Source organism: Aquila chrysaetos, chromosome 14, assembly GCF_900496995.4.
Source record: "Aquila chrysaetos chrysaetos chromosome 14, bAquChr1.4, whole genome shotgun sequence".
Taxonomy (NCBI): Eukaryota; Metazoa; Chordata; class Aves; order Accipitriformes; family Accipitridae; genus Aquila; species Aquila chrysaetos.
In genome coordinates this window covers 29,698,887-29,716,086 of record NC_044017.1, presented here as the reverse complement: position 1 = coordinate 29,716,086, position 17,200 = coordinate 29,698,887, and the positions used below count along the sequence as shown (strand labels likewise).

General features: G+C 41.4%; 1 protein-coding gene across 9 annotated transcripts in view; it reads left to right on the top strand.

The window, feature by feature from the left end:
• ENOX1 (ecto-NOX disulfide-thiol exchanger 1) overlaps positions 1 to 17,200 on the top strand; it is a 361,993-nt gene that overhangs the window by 244,878 nt on the left and 99,915 nt on the right. For all 9 annotated transcript variants that reach the window (XM_030036520.2, XM_030036518.2, XM_030036519.2 and 6 more), the window contains 2 exons: positions 13,064 to 13,237; positions 14,981 to 15,187. In XM_030036520.2, coding sequence (XP_029892380.1) covers positions 13,064 to 13,237; positions 14,981 to 15,187 — 381 coding nt within the window. The remainder of the gene's footprint in view (positions 1 to 13,063; positions 13,238 to 14,980; positions 15,188 to 17,200) is intronic.

Sequence of the window (17,200 nt, the reverse complement as noted above, 5' to 3'; positions counted from 1 at the left end):
AAGACAGTCACACATAGAGTGTTCTGACAATAGATTGTAAATACCAAAAAGGCTAATTTCATTTCTGAATGGTGGGGTTGGTTCTGTGTGTGAGTGTGTGTGAAATTGCTCTGCCTTTAGTTCGCTGCTCTGAAATATAAGCAGATGAACCTTTGGTGCAGGCTGCCAGAACTTACAGATGAAATTTTCTAGCAGCAGGAATTTTAAGTTACAAGTTTTGCACACAACCACTAATATAATCTAAATTAAAATGTGTTATGCACAAGAGATACAAAGCCTGGATTCTTCCTTAATCGGGATACAGGTTGAACTAATTTTGTGCACACAGTGTCTCACTCTGCTTCCTGAAGTATGCTGTTCATTTATAAAGACTCCTGATTTCTTTTCAAACAAGACCTTTTCCCTGTTAAACAGGATAATGAAATATGACATTGTAAGAATGTTGTCAAGAGTGCTACTTTCTAAGGAAAAATATAACCCTTTTTTTCACACGCTGAAGACAGCCAAGAGCAATGCCTGTATTTTAAGCTATTTTGGAGGTACAGAGATGCAAGTGTTCTTGAGGGATTCCTTCTTCCTCCCGTAAGCATTTCTCATCATTTTAGTCCCTTTTTTGGTGAAGAACATGATGAGAGGTTTGTGTTTGTTAGGAAATAAAAGCTATGTCATAATAAACTCCTTGACAAGACACGAGAGCTTTATACAAATGTTCTAAGGTTATTTTTTTTCCAGTTGATTTGGAAGTTTCTTTTTTACCCACCGTACTTTCACTTCTTTTCTTGAAGACTTCAGGCGATGCTGTGATTGAGCTAGCTAATGGCTGGCCAGAGAGCCCCAGCTGTTTGATATTTGGCACGGTGTTCTCCACATGCTCAGCGCTGGTTTATTATTAGTTGAGGCGTGCATTTCCCCTTGCTGTGAGAGACAGGAGAGATGCAAGGAGTCACTGGGGGCCAAAAGCATTAACCCAGTTCTGTGCACTGCCCTGCACAGGTCCCAGAGTAACTTAAAAGAACCTCAGGACAATTTCACCCATTCCAGCTGGCTGCCCTTGGGCTATTTGCCAAAATCGAGGTTTATTAGTCCGCACCGTTCCATTGATAATGGCTCCGGTACTGAGGCCCCGGGGAGGGAGGCCTGCAGAGCAGCTGGCTACTCTGGCATCTCTAGCTGCTGCTGACCTTCCTTGTACTAGAGAGATGCCCAGATGGTGGAGAGAAGGGTTTTCTGCTCTGTGGGAAATGCAAAAGGAATGGAGATGAGATGAAAAAGCTAGTCATAATGTTATAATTATTGTACTTGTAATGGAAAACTTTATGGTTGTGACCCAGATGTCAAAGGATGCAGAAATGTCTGTCTAAGTCTGCTGAAAGGCTGAAATAACAGCTTTCAGACATATGGACTACCCTTATTTACCTTGGCGTGACGCACACTCTCCTGAAACTGTTTTAATGTCAAGCCTCTTCTAAATTGGTCAATGGAGCAATTACCCTACTCAGACAGCGTGTCGAAGACGGGGAATTGTTTTATTATGAAGTTAGGGGTATCCCATTTGGGATTTCTCTACCAGCCATGAAGAGTACTCCAGTTACCACCATTGCCGGCCATTTGACCATGGAGTCTGGCTGCCTAAAATAGGCACTTCAGAGAGCTGAGAGGGCCCTTGTGCTCATATCATCAAGATCTAAAACCAATCAGTCAGATTCATAGATGCAAAGCAAAGTTGAATTATCTTGAATTGCAGCGAATGCACCAGGAAATATTCAAGCCCTGCAAAATTTGAGAAGGGGACAGGTGGTCAAAGGAAGCCTTAACTAATGAAGAGACATTTAAAAAACTATAATTCTAAATACTTTTCACTCAGGCACAGTCTTACATTCATGAACTTACCAGCTGCAGAACACGGCAATGCTAGCATGCGGAAGCTTATAGCTTATATTTATTTAATCTTTTCTATTTATTTGTTTGTGTTTGAGAACACAGGTCAGATCACAGGTGTAACAATGGAAAGGATAAAAAAAAAAAACACCTCCTGTTTCATGAGCAACACACTCCATTTTTGTCTAGAACATTTTATTACCCTCCCTTCTGGCAGGTGTCTAGTTAAAAACTGAGGGTGTTGCAGATCGTCCAAAGCTGAGGGTGTTGCAAGTTATCCAAAGCTGGAGAAGAGATGGTTGCCTGAGCTCTATGGCTCAATTCCATGGTCTTTTTTGCCATTCTTCCTCTTTTGAATGTAGAAGGAATTGTACTTTGGATGGTACTTTCCATTCTCTTGGTTTAATCGACTTTCATCCCATACTCCTCAATGCAAAATGCTCGTTCTTTAAGTCACCCGTGCCTGATTTTACATCCTTTGTCATCTACGTCTATGTGCAAGCTCTCTCGTCACCACAGCTCCCTCTCTTCCTCCCCATGTGGCTACCCAGTCCTCGGGCCATACCTGGCTGAGACTCCTGTGAACTCGTAAATCCGTCTGGTTTGGATGGAGATACGCTGCCCATGGCCTGAGCCTGCCATTAGCTGGGGTACCTGCTTCTGCAGAGCACCTTAATGGTTTCTCATGGTCCAGAAGAGCTGTAGTAACTAACTACAGTATTTGCAGTGAGAGCTAAGCACATAGGAACGTTTTCAGCTTGCTGAGGTGCTAGGTGGCTTTTAAAGCCAAAATCTAACAAAATAGCTTTGTCATAGTGCATTGGAGTTTAATTAAGACAGCTCTTTTTATAGTCACTCAGGAGCATTAGTTGCTGCTATCTACTCTGGCTTCTTTTCAGATCATGTTTTATGTAGCATAGTATTTCTCAAGATAGGATTCTTGGTTAATTCTTAACCAATAAACAGTTTATTAATTCACCAAGTACCACTTTATTACTTACTCAACAGTTAGTTAATCAAATTCAAATCCAACAGGTATTCTACCTATGCAAAGAGCATTCAAATATTGTCCTACAAGTTACTGCCATAAACTGTATGGAGGTCAAACAGTTCTAGTAGAGGATAATACAAAATATCAAGATTTCTTACTGCATTCATTTATAGATAGCAAGTCTTTACTACATCTGGTATTCTTACCCTCCTTCCAGTACTCTGTGGGTTAAAGATATAATGGTTTTAGGAATTTGGACCCTGCTATTTAAATGATTTAATATGAAAGAAACTAGGAAAATAGTACCAGGAACAATCATTTAACATTATAGTTTAAGTCTTTCTTACGCCTGTTTGCTTAGGCTTTTAAAGAAGCATACACGTAGAATAACTTGGCTAAAAGTTTGAAATAGCGTCACTAAGGATATTCCAGCTGATTTCCTGGGACAGCTTTCTGTCATCTCCAGTAATGACACCAAGAGAAATGCATCCCATACAATAATGCTCATTGGTATTTTCATCCAAAAATAACCCTGAAGGAGACACAGAACTTCCTCTGGCTTAGGAAGCCCCTGAGTTGCAGAGTGTTGGAGATTGGGAGATCATTATATGGAGGTTTCGCTTCAGGATTGTCCTGTTCTGGTACTAAACAAAATTAGGGATTTGCTGTTAGAAGCAGGCTTGTGGGCTACAGAGCTAGAAGGATCCTTCAGTCTGACAGAGCCCGGTTTTTCCTGTGTTTCTGCGAGAACTTGCCCAAGCAGGTGATACGCCTTTCTGGACTGTACAGCTTCTTTCCAGTTTTGGCAAGGCTGTTGTTACTCCTGTGACCCTGGAAAGGCAAGGAGAGTGTTTGTATGCATTCCACAGATTCAAGGATCCACACGGTGACTCCAGGTTAATAGCCAGAACTTCTTTCATGATTCATGAGAAAAATGAGTCCTTTTTGTTTTCATTTGGGAAATGTCCAATGGAATGTCTGAATTTTCATTTTTTCCCCCCATTTTCTCTGAGGTCACATTAATATCCAGAAGATGGTATTTTACCATCTTTTACACACTGGAGGCTTTTTATGTTTCATCTATTACAAGGGTTATATTTCAGTATTAGCCTAGCTTGGGAATTGAAATTTTTCCTATTTCTCCAACTTCTTTTCAGTATTCATTTACATCTACTTAGGTGGTTATATCTTCCAATAACATTTTTTTCTTTTTGTGCCTATACAAATGCCTCTCAGATTTCTGGAATGCAGCACTTTCCTAGAGAGCAAGCAAAGAAAAATCCATTAACAGTTCCCAAGCTGTATAATCATGTTTTATTTATTTCTTTTCTCACCTTCTAGAGCTTCGAGGTGAAAGGTGATCTCATTTTCAAGGAACATAGCAAAGTTTTATTTTAGGAAGAGGTTCATTAGGCGAACAGATTGAACAGCTTCCAATGGAGGGAGCTTAGAGAGGCTACTTTGTTTGGCTAAGGCTAGCCTTAGTGAATAGCCCACCGTGATGAGTCCAAAACTGGAGAAATTCAACGCAGAAGTGCAAAAGTGGAGAGGGCTATCCCAGGCAGCATATAGTGAGTGCACAAAGACTTTTGAAAGTCAGGAAATAACAGCTGTGCACATTTTATATTCTATAAGCAATGTATTACATTGCATCTTCCATATCGCCTGGTCCCATATTTTTACAAACCGGCTTTGGAGCTATTAACTGGGGATCAGGTGGCAGTGTGCAGAATTTGCAGTTTTGTTATTTTCTTCACAATGAACTTGTGACTGACCCCATACGAGGAAGTGATTTATTGATGAGGAGATGGAAGAAGGCCGTTGCTCCTACTGCATGGAGTGGTTCTTAAGCAGCAGGGACTTCGGGAAGGTCAGCACTCTGGACATCACGAAGTGCTCTAATCTCATGAATCCTTCAAAATCTTGGCACTGGGCAAAACAGCCTGTGGATAGAGCATGGACCCATGACACAGAGGTTCCAGACAATACTGTTGCCTGTTCATCTTTCCCTCTCCTTCACCTTCTTCCCCGCATTTCTTTCAATTTTTCTCTTTACCTTTTTCCTTCTTTCCTATTTTTCTGCTTTTTCCCCCTTCAGTTTTCACCTCCGCAAATTTCCGCTGCAGTGGCAATGGGGTTTTACACATGGAAGAGCAGCTGATTGTGGATGGAGACTAAGATTAGTCAATTTTTTCTGACTTCAGCTTCTTACACGTGCAGCTGTCAGCCGTGAAAAACTGACAAACCATCATCAGACTCCCTCAACAGCAAGTCCTGAGTTTTCCAGCTCATTCTCAGGGTTGCCTGTCAGGTACTTCTTTGCAGAGCTGTTCGAAGGGGAAACTAAGTAGATTCACCATGGGCAGGTAGTGTCTGAGACCGCTTTGAGGTCAGAATGGCACTGATGGCTATCCATAAGCAGAAAGAGTAATAGAAATAACATTACAGTGACACTGTGGATTTCTTTACCCAGCAGTGTTAAATTTGCACCTTAGGAGGAGAGTGGCATCTATTGTAGTAACACTTTGTTGTATTATTATTATTTGATATTGTCTCCTATTATTTGCATTTCATTAGAAGCTCTAAGCAAGATCGGGGGTCCTATTTTGCCAAGCGCTTCAGGAATAAAGGATGAACCAGGAGTGATTCACCCCATGATTTGCTTGAAAAAAGAGAAGGTGGTTTTCTTTAACTTAGTCTTTGTCATGTATATTGCTCGAAATATAGTGTTTGTCATGTGATTTTGTGGGTAGGGATCAAGAGGAGGCCAAATTGGCTTTTAGTCTTTTCAGCTACAGCACAGCCAGCTCTGAGGAACAGCATCTAAAGTTTTGGGATTGTCTGCTGTAAACTATTCCTCTGTGCAGACACAGCGTTTTCTTCAAAAAAGCAGAAGTACAATAATACAGCCCTAAAACTTTGTCAGTGATATATGTCTCACAGAAGTAATTTTCAAGTGGCAAGTGTTTTGATGATGCTACAAGGGCTTTGTTTATGGAGTAGGTCTGGCAGACACTGTAGAGTTCACAGGAATTATTACTCGGTTGATCATTAATGAGAAACATTCATCTGGATTCCCCTTCACCCCCTGTTTTTGTCAAAATTCCCTTAGAGACTTGTTTTTGCTACAGTCCGGGCTCTGTTTCACAGAATATAGCTCTTGCTGAATGCTGTTAAGATGGATCCCCTGGCCAACTGAGAAAGCTGGAGGTCAAGGAGGTGATTTCCTGTCCCTCCTTCATTCGCTCCTTTCCACTCCTCCAAATATACCCATGCACACGTGCACACAAACACACACACACACACACACGTACACACACACACACACATGCACGTTGATGCAACGTGCCTTACTCCTGTTCCTGCAGGAGTCCGGTGCCCACATGGTGCTTCATCAATTGGGTTCGTGCAGTGCTTATTTAAGGGGATCTGCCCATGTCTTCAATATTTAATTCTTAAAAAATTCAGGGCTAGATGAGCACCTACAGTGACATCTCTGCCCACGCAGTTACCATCTCAGGATTTTAAAAGGGGCCACACTCAGAGGTTCCATATCCATATTCCTTTGTAGCAGCTCTGCAGAGGCAAAGATTGCATGCCAAACAGATGGCAAAATATAAAAGCAGAAATAAAATCTGTAATCTTGTGGATAAGGTGTATAAGGAACAGCTATTCACGACTTCTCAGGATGAAAGAACTAGAAGGTGTGCCTGGAACTGCCAAATACCTTCTTTTAGCAAAGCAAAGGAAGCACACATTTGTTACTATCGTAACACCAGCACACTCTGAAAGCCAGAGATATAAACAGATTCCAACAGATTCAAAATATAAATAGGTGCACAGTAGGATTTAGTGAAAATGTATAAATCAAGTCGTGTGGACTAGGTGCCTGCTAGAAAGGATTGTTCAGTTGTGATCTCTGTTACTGGCAATACATAAGCACTCAATGTATACGAGTTCCTTACCTGCCTATTTCTTATTCTGATGCCGTGGGCATCCGCTACTGGCCACAGTCAGGTGGTCCATGCTCTGAGGCAGGATGATAGTGGTTATGCTGGTCAAATGGAAGAGCTGTCAGACTTTTTTCCCCATGCCTTTGTTTATTGGAATGTGCCTGGAAGTTTACCAGACAATCCAGGATCTATTTTAGAAACAGAGAAGTCTAGAAGTTCAATGACGTGTAAACTGGACGAGGGAATGTACTGGAAGATGCCGGTGGCTGCCATGCTGCTGCGCTCCAAGGTCTGGCTCTCTGGGGCTGATAGCGGTGCTCCACAACTGGGCTCCTCCAGCTGGATCAACGCCAAATTAAATTGGCACATCTCCTTGGGAAATCAGTGGTCTGGTGCCCTGCTGCCACCCCCACTTTTGTCTGCTTTTTCCAGTGCAGAAGGCTTGTTACATTGAGAGAAGCCCTATAATACTGACCAAATGTGTCACTTCCACCTTCCTGAAGCCCAGAAGGTAGTAAGATTTGAAGGACCAAGGAAAACAGTGATCCAACCTCGGTCTCTAGGTTGCAGCTGAATATTCACTCTTAATTGCTGATAGAGAAAAAAGGAGACTGACATGAGGATAAAGACACTGGAGACGGTAGAGTTTTGAGGGAGAATTTTAAATAAAAATGCAAGAAGTCTTTAGAATAACAACATTTTTCTTATTCTAATGAGGTTCTTTCTTCATTTCAGAGAAAAAAAAAAGCACTACTCTTCTTTGCTACTGCCAAATAATACATATACACATATATATATTTAAGGGAGCCAGACACTATATTAGATTTGCCCTTTTTCAGGAAAACTTAAATCTCAACTTTTAGAAATCAACTCTATGTTTGGTTTCAAAATACTCAGCAATGGTGTTTCTGAAGTACACGATCAAATGTCTAGTCTCCAGAAGCTTTTCTTTTTTGTCTCTACAGAAACCAAATTTTAACGAGCATCTCACTACATTTATTACCAGCTGCTGCCTGGAGTGTCCTAATCCTTGCAGTGCATGTTGGCAAGCAACTCCATTCCTGGAACCAGATCTTTTTTAATCTTTCAACCCTAGCAAAAAATAGACTTTTTTTCTTAGGTGTAAAATTCTCACTCCCAGGCCATGGGGACCCCTTTCAATGTTTTTTATTTTGGTTAGCTATTTTGCACCCAGATCATTGTTTTCACCGCTCACTGTCTCTCTCTGTGTGTTCGACCAGCAGATCTGAGCCACGTGGCTGATGATGTCCATGGTGGAAACCTTCCATGCATACGAGCAGGGGCATACAAACAAATCCATATTTGCACACATGGGTGTTCTTATGCATCCAACAGAAATACAACTTGGCAGCTGTCATAAAACACCACAGACACAACTGGCAGTTGCAGGCCAAACAAATGACGCATCCAAGGGCTAACACGGAGAATCATATAGGGAGTTATACCCATAAAAAGTAATAGGGAGCAGATATATAACTTGTGGTAAGGGCTGGTGGAAATGTGGTGGTAACTTAGTATTGGTGATGGAGAGCAATCCCTAAAAGCACAGTTGGCGGGAGAATGCATCCATGTTATTCGGGCAGAGCAATAACGTGGCAAAACCAGAAGGTGATTCAGACAGCAACTGTTGCCAAAGAAGGAAAGGAGGATGCTTCTCCGAGATTGTGTGGCTATTTTCATGGATGACAAAGTTGCTCCTGCACTCCCAAACTAGAGACTAATAGAAGCAGTTGTTTTACACTACATACTGTGTTAGAATATAGTTATCCTTAAAGGGATTTTATTGTTCTTCTATTTTTTCCAGACCCAAAGATTTCATGTGAAACATTTTGTTCTTTCTATATTCTACTTGAAAGAAAAAGGAGCTTTAAAAACTATTCCAGGTGTTCAAGATTTTTCTTCTTGCCTCTCTGACTGCCAATTCCAGATATTTGTTCTTCAGAGGTTTCATTGTTCTCCACCATGCCAATTTCTTATTAGATGAAACAGGAATTAACTCGTTTTGCCAAATTTAGGCAGAGGTGGACTTGAAAATATTCATGTTCAATGCTTTTACTTTCTAGTACAAATGTGTGAATATTCAGGCTTTATGTACAGTATCTACAGGGACTCTAACTTGAACAATGTGTGCTTTTCCATTCTTAAAGTTCTTTATCATCTCTGATTACTTTCTATTTTAATGAATTCATTTAGTAATTATTTATTAACATTTTTCAAATGTAAGCTTTCTCTCTTCTGCCAAGTTGGTTTTTATAATTCCAAGAGAACATAAACCATTACCTAGCTGCATAAATATATGTATAGGTCCCTTTAAAAATAATGCTATGATCATTGAAAGCATAAAATATTACTTATTTAACTGTTCAGATGTGTAGTATATAAATTTAATGTATCTCTGTGTTTAGCGTAGCATATTCATGTCTACAATATCTCAATAATCATATATCCAAATGGATCTGTTAAAAAAAAATACATGGGCAGGGTTGATTCCCATTTTTCGTAATCCTGCACAACTCTATCAGTATCTCTCATTCTGAAGACCAACAAACTTACCATTAAGTTCAACAGGAGCTGTCTCAAGCTCTAACTCTGGTGTCGTGGTCCTGCTCCAAACAGGCCTTACGCCTGGACGTGGAGCAGATTGCATTGGTGGTGCTGATGGATGATTGTCCCCTGTCCCTAGACAAGAGCTATATATCCAACTTCTGTTGCACCACTCGGTAGCATTAATATAGTTAAACTTGAGATTCTTCTGGATCCTATCACAGATGTGGCAAATTTATTGTCTTTCCTTTCCAGTGACTTTATCGGTTCCTTTTTCTCTGCATCTCAGAGTCCAGACCAATATTTCGTTTGGACATCCCATCTGTAGGCTCTCTTCATGGTTTGTCAGCAATATGCGGGTGGCACGCATCAGCTTTTCTGTAGCTGCAAGCACTACTGATCTCTTTGGGGGTCTGAACTTCACTATTCAGAAATCCAGCTGAATTCTCCATCACTGCAATGCAAAGTAGTAGTTTTTAGTATTCAGAGAATGATTTTCATTTCCAGGATGCTCAACGAATGATACCTGTGCATCCTCTCAGTGCTTACGTGATGTGTGAAAGCATTTCATTCTCAATTTAACACATTGGGAAACTGAAGCAACTTATTCCAGAGGACAGAGAAAGTAAAACTGGTCCTGGTCAAAAGCTGTTCATGCCTTCAGTAGTCTTGCTATTGACCTTCGTGGGGTCTGGATTAGTGCCTGCAAGATATGGAATTAGATTTCAAGAATTATTGACTGAGTCCTCTTCAATATACCTCAGCACAGTCACCTTCTGGAAGCACGGCGTCCCAGCGCACCTAGAAGGACGTTTCGTGAGTGTTGGCCCTCAGCACTCTGCTCATGCTCTTGTAGATTGATTCCAGTTGTAAAAGAAACTGATGACAAAGCCATGTACTTATTTAACACAGGCAAAGTTACCTACAAAGTCACATTTCCTTGGACGTGGCAGCAATTAGTGGCAAATAATTTTCTTCTGCTTAAATCACAAACCTGCTTTGATTGGCGTGCAACCTAAAAGCTCTCCCTCCCAGCTCCCTTTCAAGGCCATGTTCGCAGTGTTTGAGGACTGGAGTTTCCTTGTTGCCATCTCCCTTAGATTTGTTTTTCTCTGTATCTGCACCACTGCCAAAGGAATATTCAGAAAACTGTACCTTATTGAAACCTGCTATCTTTGCTTTGGGTAAGAGCATGTGTCTGTGATTTGGGCAGGGTTTGCTGTTGTTTCGGTTTGCTACTTCTGTAGAGAAGCTGAAATCTGGCAGTTGTCTTAAAGAGAGAACAGCAATGTTTAAATACAACTTGTTGTAGCAGTCGCCAGATGCCGATGTTTTTCCTTGGCTGTCACATGGGGCCTGATGGATGCATACAGGACAGGGAGAACTTGGCCTTCCGTCCATCTTCTTGTACATTTCCACCTGCTCCATCCTTGCCTCAGGATGCCTCAGTAGACCTGTAGGTCTGCTATGGATATTGGATTTAATCTGAAATTTCATATCTGGCTAGGGATGTAGAGGGATGTCCAGAGGGATGGACAAGATGCCTCCCTCGGCATCTTTCCAGTGCCAGTTTTCCCTGATCCCAGGAGAGGACAGGGGTGACACAGTGCGTTGGGTGCTATTGTCGTGCTCCACTTTGCATGCTGTGGAGCATTGCGGGCCACTTTAGCAGTGAGTAGCAATGATGGACTTCCACCTGTAGCAGGAGAGTGTTGCACAGGATCTCTTTAAAAAAGAGATCAAGCAAATTAGCATAGCCTAAGGACTTCTTTGAATTGTATGTTGCCCTTTCACCTCTGACTTTTTATCTCCCAGCATTCACTAACCATGAATATTTAATACAGCCACCACTGCATCCCATGGAATAAATGACAGGCTCCGAGTTTCAAACCTTAATCTGAAAAGCAATGCATATACATCGATATTGAAAAAAAAATCACACCCAGAGCAAATCCTTTTTCATGAGCCCACTTATTAAAAAAAAGTAATGTAATATCATGAGTTTTCATTAATACTAGTCTTCAATAAGCCTAAAGCAAATCCTTGCTTGCTGTGTGCTTGCTACGCTTGTTGTACAGAACTGCCTGAAAATGATGAAGGCTCACAGTCAGTGAGGGGAGAGCAAGGAGCGTGCGGCCGAGATAGATACGAGCTCTACTGGAGTAGAGGTTCTCAATCCTCAATTGTCTTTCCCAGGAAAGATGATTATGGATGTTTCACAGGAATAATAATGCTAATTGTCAGCCCCCACAGAGCGCTTTACACCTGCAAAGTGCTATAAAAATGTAAGCTAATGCTCACCAGTAAGTGAGTATTATTGTACCTGTTTTGCAGATGCAGAAATTAAGATACAGAAAGGTCAGTGGGCCGACCCAGGGTCACATAGCTTCTCAGCAGCAGATTTAGGATGAAGAAACAGGCTCCTCTGGTCACGTTCCATTGATCATGCTGCCTTGTAGGAAATATAGCCCAAATTTCCTATATATATATATATAAATAAAAAATCCTAGAGAAGGAGCTGTTTCCCTCTTTGCTTCTTCAAAATAAACAAACTCCCGAGCTACCAAACCCCGCGTTTACATGTATCATTAAATACTTTCCCATTGCTAGCCAGAAAACTCAGCAGAAAACCTGTAGAACACCAAAGTAACTCTCTTCTTTTAAATAATTGATGATGCCAAATAGCAGCAGTGTTATGCCAACAAAGAGATTGGTCTCTTAAAATATTTTATTCATTATGCCTCAAGAAACCCAAAGCCTTGTTTTTAACGAAAGCAAATTTCAGAAGTTGGCTCTCAGTTCATCTGAAACATCTGCTTATTACAGTTCTTGGTGTTACAGCACTGGTGCTCCCCAGTAAATCTTTCAGCTTTAAATAATACGTATGGAAGTCTTGGCAAAGAGATCAGGAAGGAGAAAGAGTAACGTTTGCCAAATATGCATTTTGCTTTATGGGGCTGTAGTGGTATATTTTAATAATACATGTGTTGAAAAGAGTCTACTAATCCAATTAAGTAACAGGACAAGAAAGAATTAATTCCAAGATTCAAAAAGACCCCGTTCTATGGAGCTGAAACTTTATATTCCAGGGTAAAATGGTTAGAAGTCTTGGCTAACTACACTTCTATAAAACAGCCAGAAATGGATCTTTCTCTGTACTGTTCGTAAATCAAGGTCACTTATGTGAGAAGGCTATGTTGTGATAAATCTGACAATTAGATGAAGAGGGCATATTGATGTTAAATTATATTCTCTGTACACTTTGGTCAGAAGGCAATGTAAACACCACAGTAGCATTATGAAACAGCAAATTGCATTCCAGATAATAACAGATATTTGTGGTGCATGGTTTTAGACTTTAATGTGCTGTGTTTTACTCAGTCATATTAATATTTTAAATTATGTAACGTTCCCTTCTTTATGCATAGTTGGTTTTTTTTCACTGAAAATGCACCTCCCTCTCCCTCTCCCTCTCCCTCTCCCTCTCCTTCTCCTTCTCTCCTCCCTATTGCTCTGCCTTTTCCCTTTTCCATTTTTCCTTTTCCCTTCTCCTTTTTTTAACAGTGATGCTTGGGGAAAAAAAAAAAAAAGCCTAAAGCAAAACTGTCTGTGCAAAAAAATAGTAACAAGTAGTTTCAAGATTTATAAGCCAGGATTTTATGTTATATATTTACAGATTCAATCTGTGTACCAGGCTTTGATCCAAGCCTTAGCATGATGACTGGAATCACTCCGATTAACCCAATGATACCAGGCATGGGGTTAGTGCCGCCACCACCACCGACAGATGTGCCTGTAGTCAAAGAAATAATTCACTGCAAAAGCTGCACGCTCTTCCCTCCAAACCCAAGTAAGTGGATCTGATGAAAGAACGTTATTTTCCTAAATATATTGCATGAAATATTTTTTATCTAATAAAAATTAGGGTTTTTAAATAGAGCGTAGGTAAGTATGGTGTTTCCTTCTAAGGTCTACTCTGTGTGTAAAGTGTGGTATGGTATCAGAGCATACGTACTCATCTCTGTAAGGTCACGTAAAAAAACCTACGCAGTTTGTACAAAAAAGAAAAATAATTACTTAGAAGTAACAGAGCCTGAAGATTTACAGTTCTCATAATAAAAATCTTTCCTGTAGCTCAGAATGTCACAAAATATAACGATGATACAGTGCTGATCATCTCCATGCTCCCCTTCAGGTGCCCGCAGGTAGATGGGACCAAGCTGGACTTGCGTCCCTGAACACAGCACCTTGTACCCAAGCGCTGACAAACGCCGGTCCCCTCCCTGGGGGAGAGGGAGGGAAAGGGGGGCTACGGCTCCTCTTTTGCCATTTTTTGTGGGGCAGCATGGCAGACGAGTTCCTTCTCCTCTCTGAGATCAGGGACCAAGCTTCCTTCTGCCCCTTCTGGGACTTTGTGCAAATGGAAAACTCGTCCCACTGAGCCACCAGCTCAGGCACAAAGCCTGATTTTGTGTATGTTAGCCCCAGGAGTTTAGTTTCAGAGCCATCAGACCAGCGGCTTTCACTCTCACCGTGAAGACAAAAGAGAAAATTAAGCAAATAGTCTGGTGCTCTGGGTTTGCAGTTTCCCCAGATCATGGTTTTATCAAACTGGCTCTGTGTGTGAATATGTATATATACATATATATATATATATATATGTATATTTTAAGGTTGTAACCCCATTTACTGTGTGAAAGGGCCGAAAACCTAAGTCATATCAATCAGAGTCCTTCTTAGAGAATTACTTCTAGAGGAATGCTGTAGTAATCTACATATAAACAAGGTGAAGTGTTATGACAGAGTATATTTTTTATACAGCCTTCAACAATTTAATAGTTTTCTGATTTAAGTGTGTATATATCCTCTCTATATATACATAAAAATAACATTTCTAGCCACTCCACCTCATGAGCACTTGTAAACAGCGAGGTTATCCTTCCCGTGTGCTGGCGTCCGCTCCATTATCTGGCAACAAGACAAAACAGATAACCGGCAGAGCGTTTTCATCATGCTGTCACTTCGTCGTGTTTCCCACTTTGTTTTTCTGTTTGCTGTGCTCCTGGACTCTGAGACAGAAATGAAATTATGCTAAGACCAGGGAAACGTGTCCAGCCCGAGTGCCCAGGGTGTACGCAGCACGGGTTTGCTCGACGAGTGCGGCGAGCGATGGGTATGAGCCAGAGATGGTGAAGTTCAGGCTTTGAACGTACCGCGCCAGTGCTTGAGATCTGTGCTCGGGGTCAAATCGGTTGCAGAAGCTCCCCTGCTTTGAAACACAATATTTTCTATTTTTTTTGTGTTGCTATGCAGGGAAAAGAAAGATCCTTTTAGACCTTACGGTGTCCTGGAGAACAACCCACAGTGACAGGGATTAATCTCTGAAATGCCACCTAAAACTTGAAAAGGTTTAGATTTAAGTAATCAGTTTTGGACAATCTCTGCAATATTCCGTTATTTTGCTTCTCCCTCTCTCCCGCCTCCATGCTATGTCAAATCACTGTTGCTGCCCAGAACTGATTACAGGAATGAATAGAGCCAATGGATCAAAAGACAAATTTTGTATTCCAATGTGATTTCTGTTTTGACTTAGATCTTCCACCACCTTCAACAAGAGAGAGACCTCCTGGGTGTAAAACAGTGTTTGTTGGAGGATTACCAGAAAACGCAACGGAGGAAATTATTCAGGAAGTCTTTGAGCAGTGTGGAGATATAACAGCAATTCGGAAAAGCAAGAAGAATTTTTGTCACATTCGTTTTGCAGAGGAGTTCATGGTTGATAAAGCCATTTACCTTTCTGGTACTTCACATTCTTTAATGGATTTTCCTTGCTTCTCATTTGTATTTTGTGATGCTAATGTTCGCTTATTTTCTTAGCTTTTATCTCAGCAAGTCTTACGTGAGCTCAGTGGCTGTAGCTTGGAGTGGCAAGGGGCAATTCTGTATTTGTGTCTGCCAAGACTTGTGCGCGGTTTTGTATGTTGCTTACCCGGGAGCAATTTCCTGCCATCCCACAACAATGCAACAGATCCTGAAATTCACTACAGCCCAATCTTATTTTCGATTTACACAGGTTTATATAGTTTTGCTTACAGGTTGTGGAAAGAGGAGGGCACTAGGCCAGGAACGCTGCTGTTTTCCAGTGCCAATTTCTCTGATAGGCTGGCAATTTCATTGGCATATTTTTATAGATTTGCAGTGCAGTCTAAATAAAGTCTGCCTTTATGCGTGCATGTATTCAGCTACCGCACGGGTTAGATCCCGAGCCCCATCTGTAGGCTGCGTCTGTTGCCTCCCAGGACAATGAGTGCCACAGAAACTCAGGTGTAAAATTTCAGAATCTCTTTTATTTTCCAACAAAGGCACAGACAAAAAAAACCCCTTTAACTCACAGGGAAAAAAAAAGAGAAAAAGAAAGAAGAAAAAAAGATGAAAAACAATTCTGCTTTCACATATCAGGCTTCAGTGACTGTCAGTGCCCTCGTAAGGTTACAGGCTCCTTCATATGAGGCTTGGCTTCCCAACTGAGCCCTTCGTCACTTTTCTGAGCTGGATCCCATCCCCTGTATGTACTTGTCTCCACAGGCTGGTTCGTCTCTCTCTCTGGGTCCTGGGGAGACCCCCAAGCTTTGTTTTGCCCCACAAGTGTAGTGTAAAACTTTCACCCCACATGAAAGGTATTCTTAAACAAGGGCCAGGGACTGCTCCTTGGCCAAGACGAGCTGACGCAGACTGGCTTACAGCCACCCACCCTGTGTGGGGTGACCTCAAAGGGACCCACTGGGACCATCCAAAATGAAGCCTGGGGGGCAGCTAACGATTAGGGATTCCTTGTTTGAGCTCCCACCCTGACCATCTTCTGTTTAGCAGTAAGGCCATAACCTCAATGCCCTGTAGGGGTCCATAGGAAGCTGACACAGCTAGAAACAAGTGGCCTCTCAAATCACCATCAACTACATCTTAAAATGAAAGAGAGAAGTAAAAGAAAACATCTGAACTTTTGAAATATGTGGTCAGGAAATACCTAGCTCCTTTGTTTCACAAGGGATTTTGGGTTTGGGGTTGGGGGGGTTCTAACTTGGCTGCTTGCTTTAAATATCTGTTTGAAGAGCTACAGAAAATTGTGAGTTTTATATAAAGGTGAGGTCTGTATAAAGATTTCTTTGAAATATTGCTGTATTTTCAGGTTTCTTCCAGATCTTCATTCCACCCTGGTTTTTTCTTCCCTTTTTTTTTTCACTCATTTCTTCTTCCCTCCTCATCCTCTCTTCCCAGTTTCCATCCTTCCTGTTTATTTTTTTATTCACATTACTTCCACAACGCTGTAGTTCATTGGGACAGATTACAGGCATCGCAGTAGTAAGAAGCAGTAGCACATTTCCCAGCACATTTCCCAGTTTCTGACTTCTGTCTACATCTCCACAAGTAACAGAGCAGAGGAGGGGCACCCCAGATTCAGTAGGAACTGGTATTACTGTATATGATAAACAAAACAAGTGGCAAGAAAGAGAGGAAAGAAAAGCTCAGAAATGTACAGGTTGCCACCCTAGCCCAGAGCCAGTGTCCCTCTAGCTCAGTTCCCTGCTTCTTGGCAGTTGACTGCACCCGTTGCTTCACTCCAAGTCAAGTTTTATTTTAATTTTATATGCCTTAAATCCTGGAGGACCAGATTTGATGATTAGAGGTAGGAAGTTCCCTGCGCTGCCATGTGTCCTCACTCATAACGCACTAGAGTACACGTTCAGAATAAGGGAAATGAGCAGAGATGGAGGTGGCACATTCCTTTCCTCATCCTTCCTCATCCTGAATTTTC